Raw genomic sequence first — 21,807 nt, forward strand, 5'->3', positions numbered from 1 at the left:
CTTTTAATTATTATTTATTGCATTGAAATAATAAAAATGTACTCCAAGGCGATTGTGGCTTTATTGCCGAATTTCAGTTCATATCACTTATCTATGTTTTTGCTTATTTATTCTCTTTTTCTTTTGATTTTTTAGGATTCGCAAAGACTCTGTTGTTTGATTAGGCTTGGATAATGACAAGGAGGTTATGTTGAATAAATTCTTTTGAATGTCTTATAAAAAATGGGAATCGAGAAACACGCAATGATGTTTTATTAAACGAAAATCCTAAAAAAAAAACTCTTTCACTAAATGTTTGTTACTGTTGCAATTTTCGAAAAACTTTAGAAATAACGAAGGGAAGAGAACTAGAAAATGTTTATTATGTGCACATTTTAATCACGGAAGCAGTTTAAAAGCCAAATTTTTAACAATAATATTTATAAATCATTTCAAAATGAATTTAACAAACTTCTAAAATCAAAGTAAGCGTCCCTAGAATTAAAGAAAAAAAAACAAAAAAAAAAAAAAAAAAAAAACCACAAAACAATCAATTTAGTTTACATAGTTTTTCGATTATAGACGGCAATATAAGGGACACTGTCGGTTAGCTAATAAATTCACGAAAATTATGTTAAATTTAACTAGGAACATGAACCGAATCCTAAACATTTTAAAAACATGCCATTTGTCTGTAAGAAGTTCGAATTTCATTATTGTGGGTTAAATTTGTTTTGATCATTGTTTTTTATATAGAATGCATCGATATGTAAAAGAATCCTTTTAGTCTTAAAAAAAAAAAATGTTTTTCAAAAACTTCTAATTTCTGAACAGTTGCGCTTCTTTTATTTTATACTATAGAAATTATATATTTGTAATAAAAAAAAAAAAAAAAATCTTAATTAAAATTAGAGTTTTTAAAAATATTTCGTTTTTTTTGTTTTTTTAAGTAAGTTTTCGTTTCTCTTTACGGATTAAGTATAAATGTTTAATTAATTCTTTATCGCTGTTTTTAGGCTAATTTTTATTTGCTAAGGTGCTAAGAACTAAAATTATATTAGAATTATATATGAATTTAAAAGCAAAAAAAAAAAAAAAATGCGTTTAAATAAAAATGGATAGCATGTGTAATAATTGTAAAAAATAAGGCGAAAAAATAAAAAAAAAAAACATTTATTGAAATACTTAAACACAAACATAACTACAGTCACAGAGCTGATCCAGAAGGTAAACGTTTTATAGTTTATTAAGTAAAGAACAATTATGAATTATATAAATTATTAACTAATTATAGTCTATAATAGAATGTAACATGTGCAAAACAAAACAAAAAGAAAATAAATAAAAACAAAATTTAGTTTGATAATATTAATGAAATATACAAAAACAAAAATATTCAATATAAACCATATACAATTGTTTTATTATTTTAAATATTTCCAAAAAAAAAAAAAAGCTAAAATTTTAATGTTTTAATAAAATATTTATACATTTTTTGTTTTTTTTTTTATTTTATAATTCATGTTGGTTTTGCTTTTTTTGCAAGCAGTAAAATGAAATTTACGGGTGATATAAAACCATTTATCAAATCAGTGAGCCTTCATAGAATAATGAATAAAGTATATTAGCAGTGTTCAAAGAAGTGGGATCTCAACAGTTATGAAGTGTGACACGTTTTATAAATTTACTGATGGCATTTATATCGGTTAAGTGAAGGCCCTTTAAACTAGGAAAAGGTAAGAAGCTTAGAAAGCGATATGAATATGGAAGTTGAAAAGGAGTCAAATTAATAAAAAGTTTACCGTTTTAAAAGATAAAATATATTATACAATCAAATTCCCATCGAAATATCTCAAAAATTTTCAGCTGTAAGTTAAACAAAAGAAAACAAGACGGACAGACAAGCTTAGATCGATTCAGAACCTGATTCTGATTTACCAATATAATTCAAAGTGAGTCGCTCTGGGTGTTACATCCGTCGGCAGAAAGTTAATATGTATAAAAATACAAAACTAAACTGATCTTATATATAGAGATATGCAAATATAAACCAGCGCATATGATATAATATATGCATAAGTAATTCTATAGTTCTTATATTTTATTTTGTAACATAATTCGTAATATAATCTATGCCCTATATTTTTGTTAACAATTTATTATTATTAGTACTATTATTATTATAATAATTTTCTGCTCTTCTTCTCTTCTTCTTGTCCTGTTTGAATACCACATTGACTTAAACTATTCTTCTTTTCATTTATAAAGTATTTTTCGCGTCACTGTATATCGTATATATATGTACACTCGTATACTGTCTTGCAATCGTTGTTACGACCTCAAAACTTTTTCACAAGAACGTAATTCTGATCTCAAAGGTTTTTTTTTATCCCTTTCCTAATGTAAAATTCGAAAATTGTCAAGATCTAATTATCAATCTGCAAAAAAAAAAAAGAAGAAATCTCTTCTCCTAGGTTAGAATTTCAGTATTATGGGGTTTTTGGAAATCGAGGGTTAATTAATGTTGAATTTAAATTCTAAATTAATCGAAACTGAGCAAAGTATTCACGAATAATTCCCAAAGCAAAATAGATGTAATGGAGGCGAGGTATTTGAACACATATTTTAGTTTGCGTCAGTTATATAAAAGTGTTAGATCGAGAGAACAGATTTTCGGTTTTATTTGAAATTACAAATTTCATGTACAAACACTAGTGATAAATATTAAATAATTCAGATTAGATGGAATGTAATTCCTTTCGTGACTACATATTTATTGATAATTTGTATTTATATCTTAATAATGCAAATAAGTGCAAATGGAAAGACTGATGTCATTATTAAAATGTAATTTAAATGTAAATGAAAATAGTTTATATCCCTATCAATTGCATACGATCCAAATGGATCAAATATGCGAGACGACAACGGAAGCGAAAACTTAAAGAAAGCCTCGACGCGCAAGTTGTATATAATTATTCTGCCGCTATTGCTGGTGCGGCTGGTTTTGATGTTGTTAGCACTTAATAATAAAATTGATGCAAGAAATAAAGAGTAACAAAAATTTTGATATCAATAGCAACGCACATTTAAGCTCACATCGGTATATTATTATCGAACAAATAAATAAATGAAATGCACACATAGAAAGAAGTGATGGCTCTCTCTCTGCATTAACTAACAACACTTTTTTACTCGCCTGTCGTTCGCAAACAAGACGTCCTCTGTTTTCACAAGATTCGGTCTGCGTTAAAATCAAATGAAAACCATAATCAAACCAAACAGTTTATATGAGATCATGAATAAGAGAGGAGCACGAATGACCGAGTTCGGTTGCGAATTTCATTTTCAAAGAGAAACTGATGGACAAAAATAAAACAATAATAATAATAATAATAATAAAAAATTTAAAAAAAAAAAAAAAAAAAAGAAAACATTTAAAACAAACAGTGTTTTCATAAAATGAGATGAAAAAGTAATTGAAAGTGTTACGAGATAAATTAACAGTCTATGATCAAATAAATGCACATATGTACGTTTGTGTATTTATGTACGTTTCGCATACGCAAACATTATTGTAATTGCTTATGTGTTTGGTGTAATTTTTAAAAAATAAAAGTATTCGAAAATTACAAAACTTGTACTTAAATATATATATATATATATATATATATATATATATATATAAATATAGAAAAGAGTAACGATCCCAGTCATTTTATCAATCAAGAGATATCAATCAACTATAAATGCAATTGTTATCAATAAAAGTAAATTGTCGCTACATATATATCCGAATAGCAAATAAATGAGCGGCAAAACTGTTAAATAAAAACCGGAAATCTTACGTTCAAACATCACGCACGCATACCAATCAGGAGCATATATAGCTTTCTTCATTATACTCAGACTACCGTAGTAATAATAATAATAATAATAATAATAACAATGAAATTTGAATAACATGTGATTACAATGTAATTACAATGTTGCCGAATTGACATTGGTAATGTACTTAAAAAAGATCAAAGCAACGATTGGGCGTCCTATTAAACATATAACATATATATATTTCTGCACTTTGCATTTGGAAAACAAATTCTGGTAAGAGGGTTAAGGTTATAAAATGTAAATTTAAATAAACCGGTTATGGCTTAAAAAAAAAAAAACACATATACATATGTATATATATAAATATGGATATATATATATATATATATTTATATACATGAAACATTAAATTATAAAAGAAAATCGTATTTTCTTGTTAGGTTATTTATTTATTTATTTATTTTTTATTTTTGCTTTCTCTCTTATTCGTTTATATACAGACACAAGTGAATGAAAAACGAAATTTACCTCTTTTTCTTTTATGCAACGTCTACTTCGTAGTCTTTTATTGTTAGTACATTTCGCTTAATTCCTCATAAACACTAATAAACACTGTCTGCAGTACTTCAAATATGCCATCATATACATTACTATAATTAAGGTAAATGTAGCCAAAAAAAAAAAAAAAAAAAAAAAAACAAATAAATACATTATAATTATACAAAGCCCGCCATTAAATACCCTACATGACTTTGCCTAATAAAATATATATGTGCTTTACTCCTTTTCATACACATACATATACATATACTAAAAATCATACCTTAGTACCATTTGAATGCCAATTTTGGTAATCTTGTTAATCTTCCTTTATTTTCGATATGAAATACCCAAAATTAGATCGTATTATCATAAAGAGGCTGGCTTTTCTAAAAGGTCCCTACAAGCTGATTTATGCAATTCAAATGCACAATAGGAAATTTTTATGCCAAATCTCTATTCGGGGCCAAATTCCATCATAAAATTCATAAGATTTGATTTTGCTTTCATATCAAGGCTTACTTTCCAAAATATTATTTTCTACCAATTTTTGCCGACAAAAATACTAAATATTGCAATTGTTTTCATATAAAGGCTTTTTTTTTTCAAATGCGAACGTTATATGGGCAGAAGTCGTAAAACGGATGCGATATAATCTATTTACAACAGAGGTCGTCCTTGGACCAAAACATTTCAGTGTACTGGTTACGCGACATTCATGAAGAATAAAAAGGAGATAGAAGAGATAAAGTAAGGTCAACCGCCTATCAGCCAGTCTACCTATTAAACTATAGTAAGGTCCAGCAAAGGTCCAGCACGGCATTGTTAATAAGTGGTCAAATATCATTTTAAAATGTTCTAGTTTATATTTGAAATGTACTCGATTTTCGCTATACACACCTATAGTCATTTTGTCAGCACAAAATACCATTTTAAAGCTGCAAACAAAGGGCAATCAGGTGAAAATTGAGGGCGCCGGCGATATGTTAAGTTCGAAAACGCTGGCCGGATTCTGTGTAATGTTTTTTTCATTACCAATTGATTTTTATGCAAGCACTTGTGAGATTATTCAGCGTATGCAAGATATCTGTAACGCGTCTTTACGAGTACGTTCGAGAAATCAGATACAAAATCGGCGGACTGCGGTCATGTCAGCTGATCGGATTCATTATATCATGCGCCACTTATGATAAAGAGCATATTAAGCTTGTGCTGATGTTTGTAACACCGAGGAGCGTCTGAGACAGACCCGCCTTTTATTGTATCGAGCTTCTTTGTTCGTGACTTTGTCTGCCCGTCTGATGTCCTTTCGTGTATATTTGTGTACAATCTGCAGGTGGCAGTTTCTAAGATATTTTGGTGAAATTCGGTACACTGACGTGCTTTGGCCCGCGGACAAACGCTATCGAAAATAGTACGGATGGGACCAGTTTTTCGACAACTCCCTACAAAAAGCCTTATTTTGAAAAGTCGTTATATGAAAAAAAATTTCTTGAAAAAAATCGTTGAGTAATAGTACTACGGCATTGTTAATTGGTGCGGAAAATTTGCAACGGATGGAGTAGTTTTTTAAAGCCCATATAACTCTCATATAACATCTCTCATAGTTTCTATGAAAACTGAATCTTTATTAGGCAAAAAGATTAAATTGCCAATATTTCTTGGTTGGAAATAGTAATTTCACATAGAAATCAACCTTACCGAAATTGGACCATGTAGGTCTATTGTTTAGATTCCACCTCATATAAGCATTCTTACGAAATGTAAATGGCATTTATGCCAAAAATGCTCAGTTGTTAATATTTTATGATGGAAATTTGTCCACAATAGTAATTTCACGTAAGAATTAACTGAACTAAATTTGAACCACATGGATATATCTCTTAGACCCAATTCCTCTCGTGAATAGTAAGTCGTTTAGAAAAAGTTTTAATTTTTCATGGTTTATAGGACGAAAATTGATTCGTAGTTGCAGTTTAACAAAAAAAAACAAGTGAAAACGTTAAAGATGGGCTAGGTCGACTGTTAAATACTCTACAGTACATAACACTTACTATTATGGTACTCTATATTAAGTTAAGTTAAAGACCTTTGCAAACAAAGTCTTACTTTGCGGAAGAATGGTTGCGCTCGGGAGGTTCAAAAATTGTGTTACATGTACAAAATTCAGCACAGTTAATTTTTATATCAAATTACTATTATAGATTAATCTTCATCAGAACATTATTATTATAATTATTATTTTGTATGATTTTTGGTATATTATTACAAAAGCGAGTGAATAGCTAGGTTAAGTAGGGTAGATTATGCAGGGTTCTGTCCGACGATAATATTCTTGTACTAATTTTTTAGAGGATTCTAATAAATCTTTGAAAAACTTGTCTGCTAATATCCTTTCGTTATTAATGATATTTGGAAATTTTAGTGTTTTTTCGGCATTTCGGCATAGTTTTCTATTTAGCAAGTGTTTCTTATCAAGGCAATGCCAATTTTTTAAAGCCACTTTATCGGAGAATATATGGATCTAATTTCACTGCCCTATTCTGGTTTTTCGTTTTGAAGAAATTTAAAAACAACCATCAGACTAGGGAACATGAATAGCTTTCATATATACAATTAAAGTTGATGGGTATCTAAGATTTGAAAGTTCTAAATAAGGTAGTAGTTTTTCTACTTGCTTTATTTTCCTTTATTTTTTCTTAATATTTAATAACGCTGATAGTGTCAATCTTTGGCTTACTTCATATACATACGTATACGTGTATATATATATGCATACATACATACATACATACATACATAAATACATACACACATACACATATATATGTTATCAGCAGAGTAAAACTATAGCATAATTTGTATTTGTGTATGTGTATCAACTTTGCTTATCTTACAAAGGATTGCATGAAGAAAAATAAACATTCATTGGTTGACTTTCTGTGATTAACCTTTTACTTTACTTAAATAATTTTCAATTTTCAAAAGAGTATTTGCTTTGTCTTTTTAAATAAAGCAAGTGAAGAGACTTTATAGCGTCGCGACGCACTATAAAATACCCTACCGCACCACCCTACAGTTATTCATATAGGACTAAGGACTATTTAACAATAAAGCGAGAGTGGTCGAAAAAGTGGTCCGATCTGAAGCATCTTCAATAAGGTTTGTCTGCGGGCCAAAGCACATCACTGTACCAAACTTCATCAAAATATCTCAAAAATTGCGGCCTGTGAGTTGAGCACAAGAATACGAGATTGACGAACGGGCACACAAACTTAGATCATCTCGATCGTTAATAAAAGGTGAGTCTATCTCAAATGCTTCCTGAAGTTGTTGCCTACACCCTCACAAACTTAATATACCTGCATACATAAGTGGCGTAGAGTATAAGAAAACAAGTAAAGAAATTACATCCGCTTTAGAGTCACATATCCAACTATTTAGATTTAAATTATTTATCAAATTAAATGAAGTTATGGTATTCATCATAGATAAGTTTATTACGTTTACAGCCTTACATGGAGAATGGATCCGGATCCATATTCTTCTTCCTGGCGTTTTTCTCAACAGATAGTTTTAGAGGGACATAAATTTGGTAACACGAATCGTATCAAGCTGTACCAAGGCTTGTTTAAAAACACTGAGGGCAAAGTAAATCGGTGATGATTAGTTAATTCAGTCGAAAGTAACTGCATTTTGAGAATTCCCTTATTTTTCCAACGGATATAAAATGAGACACTTTCATAACATGAAAACAGTAACCACGTGCCGATGTTAATCTTTACGTTTTTTTATTTAAATGAAATTTTAAATGTCGCAACCAATGACAGATCTAGCAGAGGTGAGCAAATTCCGGGCGACAACCAGTTTCAGCAAGATTTTCGTTGATTGATCCACTAGTTTCTGAAATCGTAAGTTAGCAGCATTTCTTAATATTGGAAATTTTCAAGTTACTCCGCAAGTGTTTACTCAAGTGTTTCTCAAATTTCTCAAATATCTCTTTATTTATTAACGGTAATGATTTTCAGAGATATTTTGAAGTCGTAAAGCATAAAAAAACAGATCAGCCCTGGTTGACTATACCGCACAAGTTGTCCACTTTTAAGTTCTTCCACGATTTTAAAAACTTGTCTAAAAAGAAATGTGCATATATGAATTTTACAATCAGTGGCAACTGCTGCCTTCATCGAGAATGCTTTTAATACCTGCAATGTAAGGGGACTAACGGCACGCGGCTACTGACTTCCCGTTTTGAACGAAAAAGAAAAAGACGAACGGGCGATCTAATTTATCCGCCCTATAAAATCACCGATAAAGTTGTAATAGGCAACAACAACAAGAACAAGATGAGAAAGACACAAAAAGAGAGAAAAGAGAGAAACATATCAAAAATCGTCTAAGATAAGGGACAATTGAACAATAACAGTGCCGTAAACCGCAAATGGGACTCTATAATATGTTCTAATGGAGTAAGTGGACGCATCGTTTTCGGTAAAATATCACAGTGAAGTGTTACTTTAATATTTTTTCAAATTTATTCCAAGCAAGCCAGCGGAAAAACTTAAGCAATTTAATAATATATGTAAATAAATTGTGTACTTTTTGACATTACGTTCCAGTTTTGATAAATTTTGCCGATGAATAAACTCCAAGTGGAAATATGGACTGCGTGCGTAAGATACGGCATTTTTTTACTGTACAGAAAATACCAGGCGAATTGGACGATGGCTTAGAAACATTAGATGAGTATCGCATGCGTTGGCGTTCCGTGCGTATTATTTATTTTACTATGTTTCTTATGTCATTGGGTTTTAGTATAATATTAACAGGGATTTGGCCTTTTTTAAATAAGGTAAGAGCTAATCGTCAAAAAACTATGCAAATCGGTTCGTTTACAACATCATTTTGTTCTTAGTTAGACCCAGCGGCTAACAAAGAGTTTATGGGTCTTATAGTAGCCGCCAATCCATTGGGTCAAATGATTTTTAGTCCACTGTTTGGCTGGTGGAGTAATAAATTGGGTACAATACGTTTGCCGTTGCTCAGCTCTTTGGCGTTATTTACAATAGCCAGTGCCATGTATTCATCATTGGAGTTAAAGCCGCACGATGTTAAATACTGGATGTTGACATCAAGATTTCTAATTGGTGTAAGTTCTGCCAATATAGCGGTTTGCCGCGCTTATTTATCGGCTGCTACACGTTTAAGTGAACGCACAAAAGCCGTATCTATGGTATCATTGGCACAAGTATTAGGTTTTATAGTTGGACCCGGTTTGCAAGCGTTAGTCACTTTACTCGGTAGTGAAGGTCACACATGGCTTTGGGGCTTCTTTATTTTCAACATGTACACAGCCTGCGGATGGATTAATGTACTGATGAGCACTGGTAACTTTATAATGTTTCTGCCGACGATATTCCAGGTAGGTAAAGGAAAACGAAGTCAAAGAACAAAACACCTGACTATTGTTTGGATATATTCGATCCTATCAAGGAGCGCAAGGTCGCAGCTCGTGAAATCATGATTATGAAAGGAAAAAGTTCAGAAGAGGAGACGTGGAAGTCCATCAAGCCAGATTATATCTCCGCCTGGACTTTAATAGTAGCGTTTTTCGTATTGGTTTTCAATTTTGTTTTACTAGAAACGTAAGTTTCATGTCAAAAATACGTTAATTAAGATACACATCATATTTTGCAAATAATTTTCAAGGTTGGGTACTTCCTTAACCATGGATCAATTTGCTTGGTCGAACGATGAGGCAATTTATTATATGGGCATAATTATGTCTACGGGCGCTGTCATCGCTTTAGTTACATTTATGTGTATAAATCCTTTGTGCAGGATTTTTCCCGAAAATCTTGTCTTGATATGGGGCGGTTTTGCGCTTATGGTTCTGGGTCGTATACTCTATATACCATGGGGTGATGCACCACCAAAAATTGCCGAAGTCTACAATGTTACTATACCGATAACCGGCAATGCTACCACCGATTTAAAGCCTGATAATGAGATATTTTTAGGTTGTCCCAAAACGCAGCAATGGTGCTCCCTTACGCCAGCATTAACGTTAACGCAGTTTATATTGGGGTACGTGTTAACTTCAGTTGGCTATCCCATCGGCGTTACTTTGATACAAACAATATTCTCCAAAATTCTGGGTCCTCGTCCTCAAGGTGTATGGATGGGCCTTATGACTGGTTCAGGGTGTCTATCGCGTGTTATGGGTCCAGTTTTTGTTGGCTCAATTTACACACGTTTGGGCACTAATTGGACTTTTGGCTTTACCTCAGTAATGATGTTCTTTTCAATGATTTGGTTATTACTATCCAGGTAGTCATTAAACATTTTTTCCCCATAATTCATATTATAAGTTTGTAAATTGTTTTCCATCGTTTAGGAAACGTTTAATATCTCCTCGCCTTGATATTCCTGATCCTGTTGAATTGCAAACATTTGAGAAAAATGTCGGTATTAACTCTCAATTCACTTTACCGGATTCAGATATGAAAGATTTGAAAGATGATAAAATTGCTTCGGAGAATGATCTGAATTCGGAAGGAACTGAACTATTAAGTAGCCAAAAACCACTTAATATATTAACGGCGGCAACAAAAGCTTAAGATATATTTACATACTTTTACTATATTTTTTATATTTGATTAAAGGATCAGAACTGCCTTTACCTTTATCCACGTAAAAATAAGAACATGTGATGATAATTTTTTAGTCAATAAATGAAAAAACTTTTATTATACTTGGGTTCTTAATAGGTCTACCATATGTATATACTTTGTTAATTGATATGAAATGAGTTTGCACACAGACACACATACGCACACATATATGTATATATATATATATATCTAAGAAAAAAGGCTTGATTTGGTTTATAATCAAATTTTTACCGCTAACCAAAATGCGCAAAGTGGTTATAGTTTTCGAATTGCTTTGAAAATACGGATTGTATGCCTAAATACTCAGCAAAAATGTTGTAAATACAAACAAGAAAATTATAATGGACCGTTCCCAAGCCCTCTGTAATTATCGACTTTATATTAAAATTAATATGCTATTTTTTACTGTTGCAGTTTACGAGTCACAGGACGATGCACGGACGAACGGGTAAACATGCTTAGATGGAGTCAAAATTTGATACTGGTTAATGATTATATATCATTTGTAGAATCACCGAAGTTCCTTTAAGATTGCTGTAAAAGAAATCAACTCTCGATACTGTGTAACGGTGGATGAGCGTCATCGACTTTTCTATTTATATGCAGATATTGGAGGATATGCTACAGAGTACGTGTGAGAGTTTTTATAGTTGTATCGGTTATTTTCTATAGCCAGCGAACAAAAATGTCCACATTTCCGTTATTTCATCAGAGACTCGCAAGCATACATATGTACGTCGCCGCATCTCGCGCTACGACATTCTTATTGCGCTATGTCATTTCGAAATCATTTGGAATCAAAAAAAAACGCGGATTGTCAAAACTTCGAGAATATATTTGGAAAAGTTGGAGAAGATCGCAAAAAGATGATGGTTATGTGACGGACGTGATAACGTGTAAAGCATATACATAATGAAAGTAAGCGTCAACTTTATTAAGGTTCAAGCAAAGAACTTCGTATTTGCAATCAACATGTTTTACTGGGAAGCGAAACTATTTGAACCTTCGAAAGATCATAGACGTGCTGAAACCCTCAACTTTTCGTTGTGCTCCCTGTAAACGGTAACTGTTTAGTTTATTAGAGCAGCTACTCGATAAAGAAAGATTTAACGGGCTTTTTTCTCGGAAAGTTAAGAGGAGTAGTTTTCTTCTCCCATTAGGTCCTCCATCGTGGAGACCATCAAACTTATTCAAGTTCTTCTGGTACTACGAGGTGTTAGAGAGCTGGGACACAGTTGGGTGCACCGACGTCTTCGGAAATATCATGGGATGTGTGAAAAGTAATACCCAAAATTGTATAGTATGATGTAAATCCAAAGGACGACAAGTCATGAAATTGTGGGTGTTGGCAGAGATCAGGTCGCTTAAAGTAGGTCTTGGTATGACGATACATTTCGCATCAGACTACCGGGATGAACGCCTTCTTGCGTGATTGGTAGGTATTGTGATGTCTACGGTTACCTAGAAATTTTGTAAGGACATTTAGCAATGAAATGGTAGATAAGCCTGAAGCATTCATCTTGACAAGATTTCACTTTGGTTGAATAAATGCTGAAAAATCTACGGATACTACGTTTACGTTAAATAATTGTTCCAAACTAAAAAACCCTATTTGCTAATTCATCTGGAATCCCAATTTAATCTAAGAAATTTTATACCAGAGTATCTTCTAACCTATTTGGACCTACGACATTCAAGTGTGGAGAGCAGCCAGTCAACTATGCAATGGAACAAATCAATGCCGTCCATCTGCAGCGGATGTAGTAGTGCCAATAAGCACAAAGGAAGGGCTGGCGGCGTAATTGCAGCCGCTGCTTCCACTCTTGTAGTGGTTAACCCAACTTCCGTACCCAACCAAATCGGGTCAGCTTTGAGCTTAAATATTCCAAGGTGAATGTCATTGTTTGCAGACACTGTGGTCAAAGTGGCCACAGATACCGTACGTTTGCGAGCGGCACATACTGCAGAAGTAATATATTACAATGTGACTGTAAGCGCAGTTATCATGGGATCTGCGGGTGCGGTCACTATATGCATGAGTTAGGTAATGGATTTACTATGGCACGGAAACCCTGCGAGTTCGGGGAAAGCTACAAGGCTTGCCAAAAACCATGCGAACAATTCTTGACGCCAGCAGCCATCCCGCTGTTATTGCGAATGATATGAATGAAGGAGGCAACACTTGTCAATGCCAGTGGCGACGGTGACTGTGTATCCATTGAACGAGGGTTTGCTACTTGCAGGCCTTTGTTGCAACTTTAACCCGGAACTGGATGATCATCTTACGTATATAGATTTGTTGTTATTGCTTGCTGGTAACCATTTTATATGCTGCCTCTAAATATTGGGTTGGTACCCCCTGCGACGCCCTTGAAAGAGTATAAAATGGGGTATGCGATCTCGAAAGTTAGATCAAAAAGATGCCCAGACATTGATTCCAAATAACTTTACCCATCTCGCCGGTTATTTCGGTATTATTCCCATTATCTTTCACAAGACTACTTCCCGCTATGAAGGAAAGTAACCAGGGTTATAGTTCTCCTACACTGCTGGTCGCTCTCCTTCCTGCTTTAAAATTTTTGCTGACAAAATTAATAATTTCAACATTCTAAGAACTGGTGTGCCTAGCTTACTCAAAGTTCCTCTTAGTTCTCAAGATTTTCGACAAGTTATTAAATTCTTACCAGTGAGAATCCATAATTATTCCGGCAGAAGCGTATCACCGCTACTCAAACTTGGTCAATATCAAATGAAAGCATTTTTCACTTATCTTTAGTGATGAATTTAGGACCGATGTTTTAGGCAACGGCTTTTGGTTTCCCAATATTAAAATCGGAGTTTACTTCTCAAATCATACATGTACCACTATATTTTCGACTGAATGTCTTGCGATCCTGTAACCGCTTATCGAGTACTCAGCCTCAAAAGAAATTCTTTATAGTATCAGTCAGTAAATCTGTCTTGTACGCTTTACAATCATTTCCGTCAGGTAAAAGTCACCCTTATAAATTAGAAATGAGACTTTATAGTCTCAAATCTGCTACATTTCGTTTCCACTTACTCTGGGTGCCCAGTCACATGCGCATTCTTAGCAACAACACTGCAGATGAAATTGCGTCTTCCAGGCCATCTCATTTTAATGACTGTGTTCTAATTCCTGCAGATATGAGGGCAATCGACAAAAAGCAGTCAGTTCTTTCTTGGCAACAGCGATGGAATAATTCACCTTATGCTCGTCGCTTACACTACGCATTCCCACAAATAAATAAAGCCCCCTGGTTTATCTATTGCGGACTCAGTCGTGACATTTTTTGTTTTATTAACACACTAACGTTTAATCACACGAGACGTAATGGTAATCTACTTAAAATTAACATAATAAGCACTCCTTCATGTACATGGGTAGTCTTGCTATCTCCTGATCATATCCTATTTGGTTGTCCGAATTTTGACCACTTTTGTTCGCCATTCCGCACGACGCAAATTGGGTATATGTGGTCTTCGTGACGGCAGCATTCTTGACATTTTACGTTGTCACAATTCAACAGCGTACTTCGCAATGTTTTCGTATTTTACATAATCTTATTAAGCATTAAGTGTCAATTTATGAAATTACACTTTTTTATCCTCGCATCAATACCTTGATATAACTTTTTATATTCATATACCACATTATATCTTACACGTAGGAATTTACTCCTCGCTATAAAAAAAAGAAAAATAACGTGGCGGAATTGTAACACGCAAAAACTAAACAACATTAAAATAAATAAATAATATTATGTTACAAGTCTAACCCCAACTTTACTAAGGCCTAAACGAAGAACTCTGTGTCCAGATTGAGCATTTTTTACACATTGCAGCAAATTTTCGTTTGTTAATTTGCTGAATAGCAGAAGAAGAAGGAGCATTTAAACGAAAACATTTAGCAAAATAAAAGATGAACGAAGTTGTCCATGGTGAAGCCTCAGAATCAGAAGATGAAGCCTTAAATATTAACCAAACAAAAGTGACTATATTCATTTAACCCATACATTTTGGAAAATTTACATCTTTTCTTCTATTTTAGATAATTTTGGCTTCAGAGGTCACGGGTGAAGCTTCTGAATCAGATGAAGGTGAATATAAAAAAGAGGAAGTTTAAGAATTTGATTATTATCTTGCTATTTACCAGATGTTTATGATAAAAATTTGAACACAGCAGCTGGGAACGACGCCAATATAGATTGTTTGTATAAAAATAATTTACTACAAAGAAAATTAAGTAATTGATATTAAATTTTTTTTTTTTCAATTCGTTAATTTCCCCTCTTCTAACAACTTTCAGTAGAGACCAATGTTTGCATGTGGCGTAGTTTAAATAACTTTGTTAAGAGTTTGGTGACTACGGCCTCAAAACAGTTGCTTAATACTGATCAATTACTTATTAAATCTCAAGTGACAATGCAAGCAGTGCAGTCGTCATTAAAAGTGGCTCAGAATAATATGAAACAATTACACGATAAATGTGATGATGTATTTACAGCAAATTTTATCCCCAATATAAAAGTTGAGCAATAAGAAAATATTACATTAATGAAAGTTTCGTTTATAAACATATCAAAGCAATAATTCTTTCATTATAATTAAAATATCTTAATCTTCGGTATCAGAATTCGGAACATATACTTGACTATTAGGTGAGGGCTCCTTGAGTACATACGTGTTTTCAAAGCACCGAGTAAATACCCGACGCAATTTCGAAGTTTCCGTCCGTTGTGGTGACTGCGCTATTACTTCATCCTCGCCATCTTTCTCTCGTGACGTCATATCCGGAGCAATATCAATGCTTTCAAACGTAACAGAATTTTTCTTACTTAAGGCAAGGCCTTCTTCATTACTGTCGTCGTTTCCTACACCTGACTGTGTGCAATTTCTGGCATAACTCGTTGAGAAATCTGATAGACCTTTGCCATTATCAAACTGGAATAATGCCGTCGCATTACTTAAACTATACACTTCCGATAGTGCGCGCTTGGGAGTTTGAGTGTTCGTAGTTCTTCCACAGTCGCTATGTTTCCGTTTATTAGACGCAGGTGTTTTTACTGTTACAGACATGCGTTCATTTATTTCTGTCTCTCTTAATTCCTCATAAATGCTAACATCATCAACATATAGGGTAGACATAATAAGATTACATTCAATTAAATCGACTTTTTTAATTGTCATAATAACGGGATCACCAGCACTTTCGAAATGTAAACTTATATTTTCTCCCAGTGATTCGGCAAAAGAAAGGAAAGAACGAAATTCTTTTAGTGAAAAAGTAATGGCAGTTTCCTGAGCGATATTATAATTTTCAAATTCAACAGGGCTATGAGAATATAGAAAAGCAAATTTACATTTTTCAGTAACTGCTTCCTTGCTTAGCCTTACCTTAATTTTAACTGAGAACGCATAAATCTATCGTTGACACGGGAGCCTTCAATATAATTTTTGGCCGTCAAGCCATTACTATTTACTTCGAATGTAACCTCGGCTTCCGCAGTATTAAAATTGTTTGATATATCATTAAATAACTTGTAAGAACCGACAAGTCTAGCAAAAATGCAGAATTAAAATAACGTGAAAAAGGGATGATTGCATACTTACAAATTACTTGCCTCCTCTATAGATACCGGTGTTGAAATATTCTCCTCATCCACTATGGCTATAAGTGCATTCTTTAAAGTTTCCAGGCGACAACTGAATTGTATTTGTAATTTTGCTGGCTCCGGCAATATACATATGTTACAACGTTCCACTTGTTGCATATTTTTAAAAATCGCCAAAGCTGCTTTCATACCAATTTTGCAATAGTTTTCATTGTCTTCGAGAACATTATAGCTTTCAAAGAATGTCCGTTTAAAACGGAAGGTTCCCATCGCAGACTTGGACGAGTTGAACGAACGCAATTGCAAGCCTTGGGCGTCTGCTTCTATATAAAGTTCGCTTCCAAATTTAGCCAATGACTGTATCGATTTTGCGATAGCTATACAAGGCGTAGTGACTATTATTTAAGCACATAAAAGGAAAAAGTGTAAGTCTTTCTATACAACTTACTTTTGGCATTTGCGCCGCTCAAAGAGCATTTCATTTGTTTATTTTAAAATCTTTTATTCTCAAAATCATGAAAAATCTTTTAAGGAAGCAATTGCTTCAATACGTCTTTGCTTTCAGTGTGTCCAAAGTATTATATCCGGAGTTAAATTTTTAATTTTTCAATACAATAAATATGAAAATTATAGCAACACTGTGAAATCCTGCAATTCTGCATAAACCCGCAAATTTGCATCACCATTACAAAAATTCACAGTACTCAAATACCTCTTTTATTATACGCTTAAGGCTTACTTAGTCAATCGGGCATTGCGATACAACAATGTATATATCGTAATCCATCATAGTGATTTGGTATCGTAAATTCGTTAGAAAAAATCTCGCTTATTCGTAGTGAATCTGAACGAAAACAGGTTTTACCTTTTTACTTAACTCATTTCACTCTATATTCATTTAAAGAAACTTTTATTATTAATTATTATTATTATAAATTTAGCCAGAGAATAAATTCTAAAGCTAAAGTCTTAAAGCACTAGCATCTAAGGCTTTCGGCTTTTATTAAAAACTCTACCGCACTTGAGATTTGAACCCACGACCATTGAGAGTTGCCAGTCGAGACTTTTGCCTACTCGGCCACTCAGGCGGATTTAAAGAAACTTTAAATTTAGCAAGAGTATAAAAAGATGTTCAAAGAACCTTAGAGCTAACATGTGTGGGGAATATTCGGTTTAGTGAAAGACGAAATAAAATGTAAACATGAGAATTTTTATTTATATTTATCCTGCACGTGCTATTGTTGTTTTCAAAAATTCTACAATTTTTAAAAATGTGTTTTCAAATTGAACAAACCGTTATTTTGAAATAGCTACTATGGAAGCAATTGGCGTCTTACTAGACTTAATAAAATTATTTGCTGTAATTAAGTGAAACTAAACATAGTGTACGCATCGGTTTACTAATACGATCCCTGTTAGCAATGAAATTTTAATTTCAGGTTATTCCCAATTTATTCCACCATTTTCCCCCCAATTTCAAATAAATAATAAAATTTTGGAACAAATTTGTAGGAAGATTTGACGAATATGTATACCTATATAGGTGGTAAGTTCTGCGAAACATGTTCACAGGATCGAGAAGTTATAAACGAAACTATGGGAAAATTATTGTTTCTCATTTATGGGCAGATTGCAGCCATTTTTTTAGCATTGAACTGTTAATCGACAAAAAAATGGTTATGTCAAATTTCAGTTTCCTCCCTTCATTTTTACGGATGTGATGAGTCAACAAAAAAAGGGCAATCAAAATGATTCCTTTGGTAGACATAGATACATACAAAACGTCGGCAGTTCTAGAATTGAAGATATTTTAGGTAAAAAATGTAATTTGTTATATAGCGAAAGATAGTTGGGCGTTTACCATTATTTAAATATATATAAAATGAAAATGAAAATAGATACAAGAAATTAATCAATAATATTCTGTAAAGAGTGATCATTTTTTATCAAAATACGACCGCTCGGTACCTGAAAAAGGTACAACGCATGGAGAAATCAAAAAAAGTAGCCATTTAAGGCACTCACATACCGAAAACCTCTGGAAACACTCTAACAGGAACAGTTATAATCAAAAATACAAGAAAAGATGGCCGACGAAGATATCAATTTTGCTAAATTTGAACCACATTAGCAAGTTTTTGGTCGTCGCTTAATTAGGGATCTTATGGAAAGTATTCCTCTGCATGGAATAAGTTGTAAATATTTGGTATCTTATCATAAAATTCAAAGGCAATAAACTTCGTAGAGCTAAACCGACTGATTTTGAAATGTAAACTTTTAGGATTGATTTAAAATAAGTCAAGGAAAATCCGAACGTTCTAGGTTTAATTTAACTTAATTGCTTGTCAATCCTGGCTACGACCACTGAAAAAGGTATTCTTAGTTTAGAAAACTTCTGTGCAATTTTTGTAAGAAGTTTATCTGCTCCATATATACACAGATTAAAAAATTATTTCATTTAATGTTTTAATTTTCATTAATTATAATTTATTTTATTTATTTCTTTAATATATTTGTTTTCGAACAATAATAACCAGGCTCAAGGTCAATTTTGAATATTACAAATATTTGCGGGTCATTCTTATTTGCGGATGAGATTCTTCCTTTTAGCACTTATAGTAGCAATTGTGATGGGCTTTTAGAATTGTTATTGGCGAATATTCTAGTCATCAACCTATCTAAATCAAAACTAATGTTTTATGGTAATATTAATCATCCCCATGTGGATATCCTTATTGGTGACAACGTAGACAACAATAGATACTTGTTGACTTTCTTAAGTGCTTACACACATATATTGACCATCGTCTCATTTTTGAGAAGCACATAGATTCCATACATAGAAAAATTGTAGTAACCTAGCGAACTATTTATTTTAAGATGTTTTATTCACCACAATTGGTCCAATATAAACTAGCCTACGGTCTTCTAACGCCGCAGATGCTATACGGCTTACAATTTTTTTTGTATTTCCCTTATAGTACAACTTATGCTCTACTTTTTAATTCATAATCCTTATACTTAATATAGTATTTATCTTTATGCACTCATGTACTGGCCTACATCCACAGGCCATCGAAGGGGCTTCATGTAGTGCGCGCCAATTGAATTAAATAAATAATATAATATACTTTATGAGATCTAAATTAAAGTGCCCAGTTTATTAAAAGCTGCCTCTTGGAAATTTTTTGTTATAAGCATTTTCTTTCTCCGATACTTCCGAACCATCTAAAAAAAAGCAAAGAATAAAAAAATAGTTAACAAATTAGGCAAAAAAAGGGGAAAATATAATTTGATTTAGAATTTTAATCAGTTAGAAAAAATGTTTTACATGTTTCATTCAAATGAACTATACTACAGGATAATTAATCATCATTTATTGGATATAGAATAATCAAATTGGCTTAGAAACGAGAAAAACTTACCTGTTAATCGAGCAGGAAGATAGAATAAAATCCCCAAGTTACACTCTGTAAATAAAAATGAAATATTATTAACATCTTAGATATGGGAAACACAGGGTCTTTGGACAAATTATTTCATCTTTTGGTTAAATTAAAATGCGAAAATCAACACAGGTTATTCTAATCGAAATGATCACCACGTTTGAAAACAAAAAAAAAAAATGTATATATTCGCCACTAATTATAAAATTTTTGAAGTCTCTCTAATCAATTCAGAGACGAACATAATAAATTGTTCGAAACGAACGAACATACGACTTGATTTGCACTAAATAAAGTTTTATTAATTTATGACAAATCAATTCTATAATGACTGCAAGGTACTTGCGCAAAAAAAGAAAATGTCCAAACATGAATAAATGAAGAGAGCTTACCTTGGATTTATGCACCTCAAACTTTTCATCCAGACTCTATTAAGCTAGAAACAAAAGAAGTAAAGACGGAACATTTAGACCTGTGCACTGTTTTTATTATAGTTTGAAGCTATTTTTAAATAAATTTATTGGAATCAGCAATGTGACGTAACAGCATGGTTTATAAAATTGGGTTCACTCAGAAGAGGGATCCTGACAATAGGCATAAATCATCACTTCCACCTTTTTTTTTTTGATATTTAAAACTACATATTTTCATTATATTTACCTGCCGCTTTAAGTTAACGCAGTCTTCTTCTCACATGAAAACTTAGCCGAAATCGAACAGCGACTGAAAATAACAAAAATTTCATGATGAAGTTGATGAAGAAGTGTGTTCAATATTTAACCCTGCCATAAAATCTATTTATTTTCAGAATCCTTTTGGTTTAAATAAATAAGGAATCAACAATCTGTTTATTCAGTGTAAGGATAATCATCATGTTAGACTTATTTGTCAACGAAAGTCTTTACAAATTACAATTAAGTAATCTATTGAGGACATGCCGCTCCATTCCCCATCGATATTTCAAAGCAAACAATTGTAAAATTGTTCACAGAAAGAAACCAGCCGATCCATATATTAAATGAGTAACCTAAAATTGAGTTAATATGTGCTTGTGTGTAAATGGCTTCTGTTGGAGATGGAACACAAACCAAGAAAAAGTAATTAGTTGTTCGAAAATATGCGCCTTAAAATTTAATAGACTCCTGGTGCGGCTTTGTATAGCATGTGTAAGGTCCTTATTCACAAATGAAATTATGTATAAGATACATTTGTTCGGCAGAATAATATACGGATACAGTATTGTTACAATTTTCTGTTAGAATGCTGTGCTCGATATGGATTTCACTTACCTCAAAATAACAAAATCAACATTAACCTGTCGGCTCAACATAACCTAAAATTGAAACAAAATGTAATTACATTAATAAAGATGAAAAATAATAAGTAGAATAAATGGATAATGAAATTAAATCACTTTTCGAAATTTATCAGTTGGCCGTTCTTGTATATCCTCAATTCATAGTTTAAACAAAAACTGCTTCAATTCGGAAGGAGAACACTCATCAGAAAGTTGTCAAGTTAGTAATTTTTTACAGAAAATAAAAGAAGACTTTACTTACTTTCATTGAAAATGGCTAGAGGAAATATTGAAAACTACTGATTTACGGTATCATCCAATGAAGACTTCTCTTAAAAACTTTATGTTGAATAAGAGCACAGTTGATACAACCTCCTTGCTTGAACGCCATTATGAAAATGAACGAT

The 21,807-nt window shown here is 32.6% G+C and overlaps 4 protein-coding genes and 1 long non-coding RNA gene across 10 annotated transcripts in view; 3 read left to right on the forward strand and 2 right to left on the reverse strand.

The window, feature by feature from the left end:
- The window catches only part of LOC119631895 (kelch-like protein diablo), a 5,204-nt gene extending 4,419 nt beyond the window's left edge, over window positions 1-785 (forward strand). For all 3 annotated transcript variants that reach the window (XM_038024457.1, XM_038024456.1, XM_038024458.1), the window contains exon 7: window positions 136-785. In XM_038024457.1, coding sequence (XP_037880385.1) covers window positions 136-160 — 25 coding nt within the window. In that variant the 3' untranslated portion in view covers window positions 161-785. The remainder of the gene's footprint in view (window positions 1-135) is intronic.
- A 2,879-nt stretch (window positions 786-3,664) lies between these two features.
- Window positions 3,665-11,035, forward strand: LOC119632079 (major facilitator superfamily domain-containing protein 8). Of its 3 annotated transcripts, none has more exons than XM_038024782.1 (7): window positions 3,665-4,083; window positions 7,367-7,652; window positions 8,970-9,202; window positions 9,266-9,772; window positions 9,844-9,995; window positions 10,060-10,680; window positions 10,748-11,035. In XM_038024782.1, the coding sequence occupies exons 3-7, from the start codon at window positions 9,011-9,013 to the stop codon at window positions 10,968-10,970; spliced, it is 1,695 nt and encodes a 564-aa protein (XP_037880710.1). In that variant the 5' UTR covers window positions 3,665-4,083; window positions 7,367-7,652; window positions 8,970-9,010; the 3' UTR covers window positions 10,971-11,035. The 3 variants fall into 3 exon arrangements, with proteins under 3 accessions (XP_037880710.1, XP_037880711.1, XP_037880712.1); XM_038024783.1 differs by lacking the exon at window positions 3,665-4,083 and adding an exon at window positions 4,248-4,471; XM_038024784.1 differs by lacking the exons at window positions 3,665-4,083; window positions 7,367-7,652 and having other exon boundaries at window positions 9,116-9,202; window positions 9,270-9,772; window positions 10,748-11,033.
- Window positions 11,036-14,845: 3,810 nt separating this feature from the next.
- Window positions 14,846-15,628, forward strand: LOC119645134 (biogenesis of lysosome-related organelles complex 1 subunit 3). The gene is made up of 4 exons (XM_038045073.1): window positions 14,846-15,033; window positions 15,094-15,142; window positions 15,199-15,288; window positions 15,352-15,628. The coding sequence occupies exons 1-4, from the start codon at window positions 14,965-14,967 to the stop codon at window positions 15,582-15,584; spliced, it is 441 nt and encodes a 146-aa protein (XP_037901001.1). The 5' UTR covers window positions 14,846-14,964; the 3' UTR covers window positions 15,585-15,628.
- Window positions 15,570-17,376, reverse strand: LOC119645132 (cell cycle checkpoint control protein RAD9A). The gene is made up of 4 exons (XM_038045071.1): window positions 17,106-17,376; window positions 16,656-17,034; window positions 16,440-16,601; window positions 15,570-16,377 (listed from the first exon to the last, which is right to left on the reverse strand). The coding sequence occupies exons 1-4, from the start codon at window positions 17,137-17,139 to the stop codon at window positions 15,660-15,662; spliced, it is 1,293 nt and encodes a 430-aa protein (XP_037900999.1). The 5' UTR covers window positions 17,140-17,376; the 3' UTR covers window positions 15,570-15,659.
- Window positions 17,377-19,247: 1,871 nt separating this feature from the next.
- On the reverse strand, window positions 19,248-21,797 carry LOC119645135. Of its 2 annotated transcripts, none has more exons than XR_005248623.1 (6): window positions 21,663-21,797; window positions 21,393-21,436; window positions 20,764-20,826; window positions 20,496-20,539; window positions 20,083-20,127; window positions 19,248-19,885 (listed from the first exon to the last, which is right to left on the reverse strand). It is a non-coding gene; the product is annotated as an uncharacterized LOC119645135 (long non-coding RNA). The 2 variants fall into 2 exon arrangements; XR_005248624.1 differs by having other exon boundaries at window positions 20,496-20,687.
- Window positions 21,798-21,807: the final 10 nt, after the last annotated feature.

Source organism: Glossina fuscipes, unplaced genomic scaffold, assembly GCF_014805625.2.
Source record: "Glossina fuscipes isolate IAEA_lab_2018 unplaced genomic scaffold, Yale_Gfus_2 1, whole genome shotgun sequence".
In the NCBI taxonomy this organism is placed as follows: Eukaryota; Metazoa; Arthropoda; class Insecta; order Diptera; family Glossinidae; genus Glossina; species Glossina fuscipes.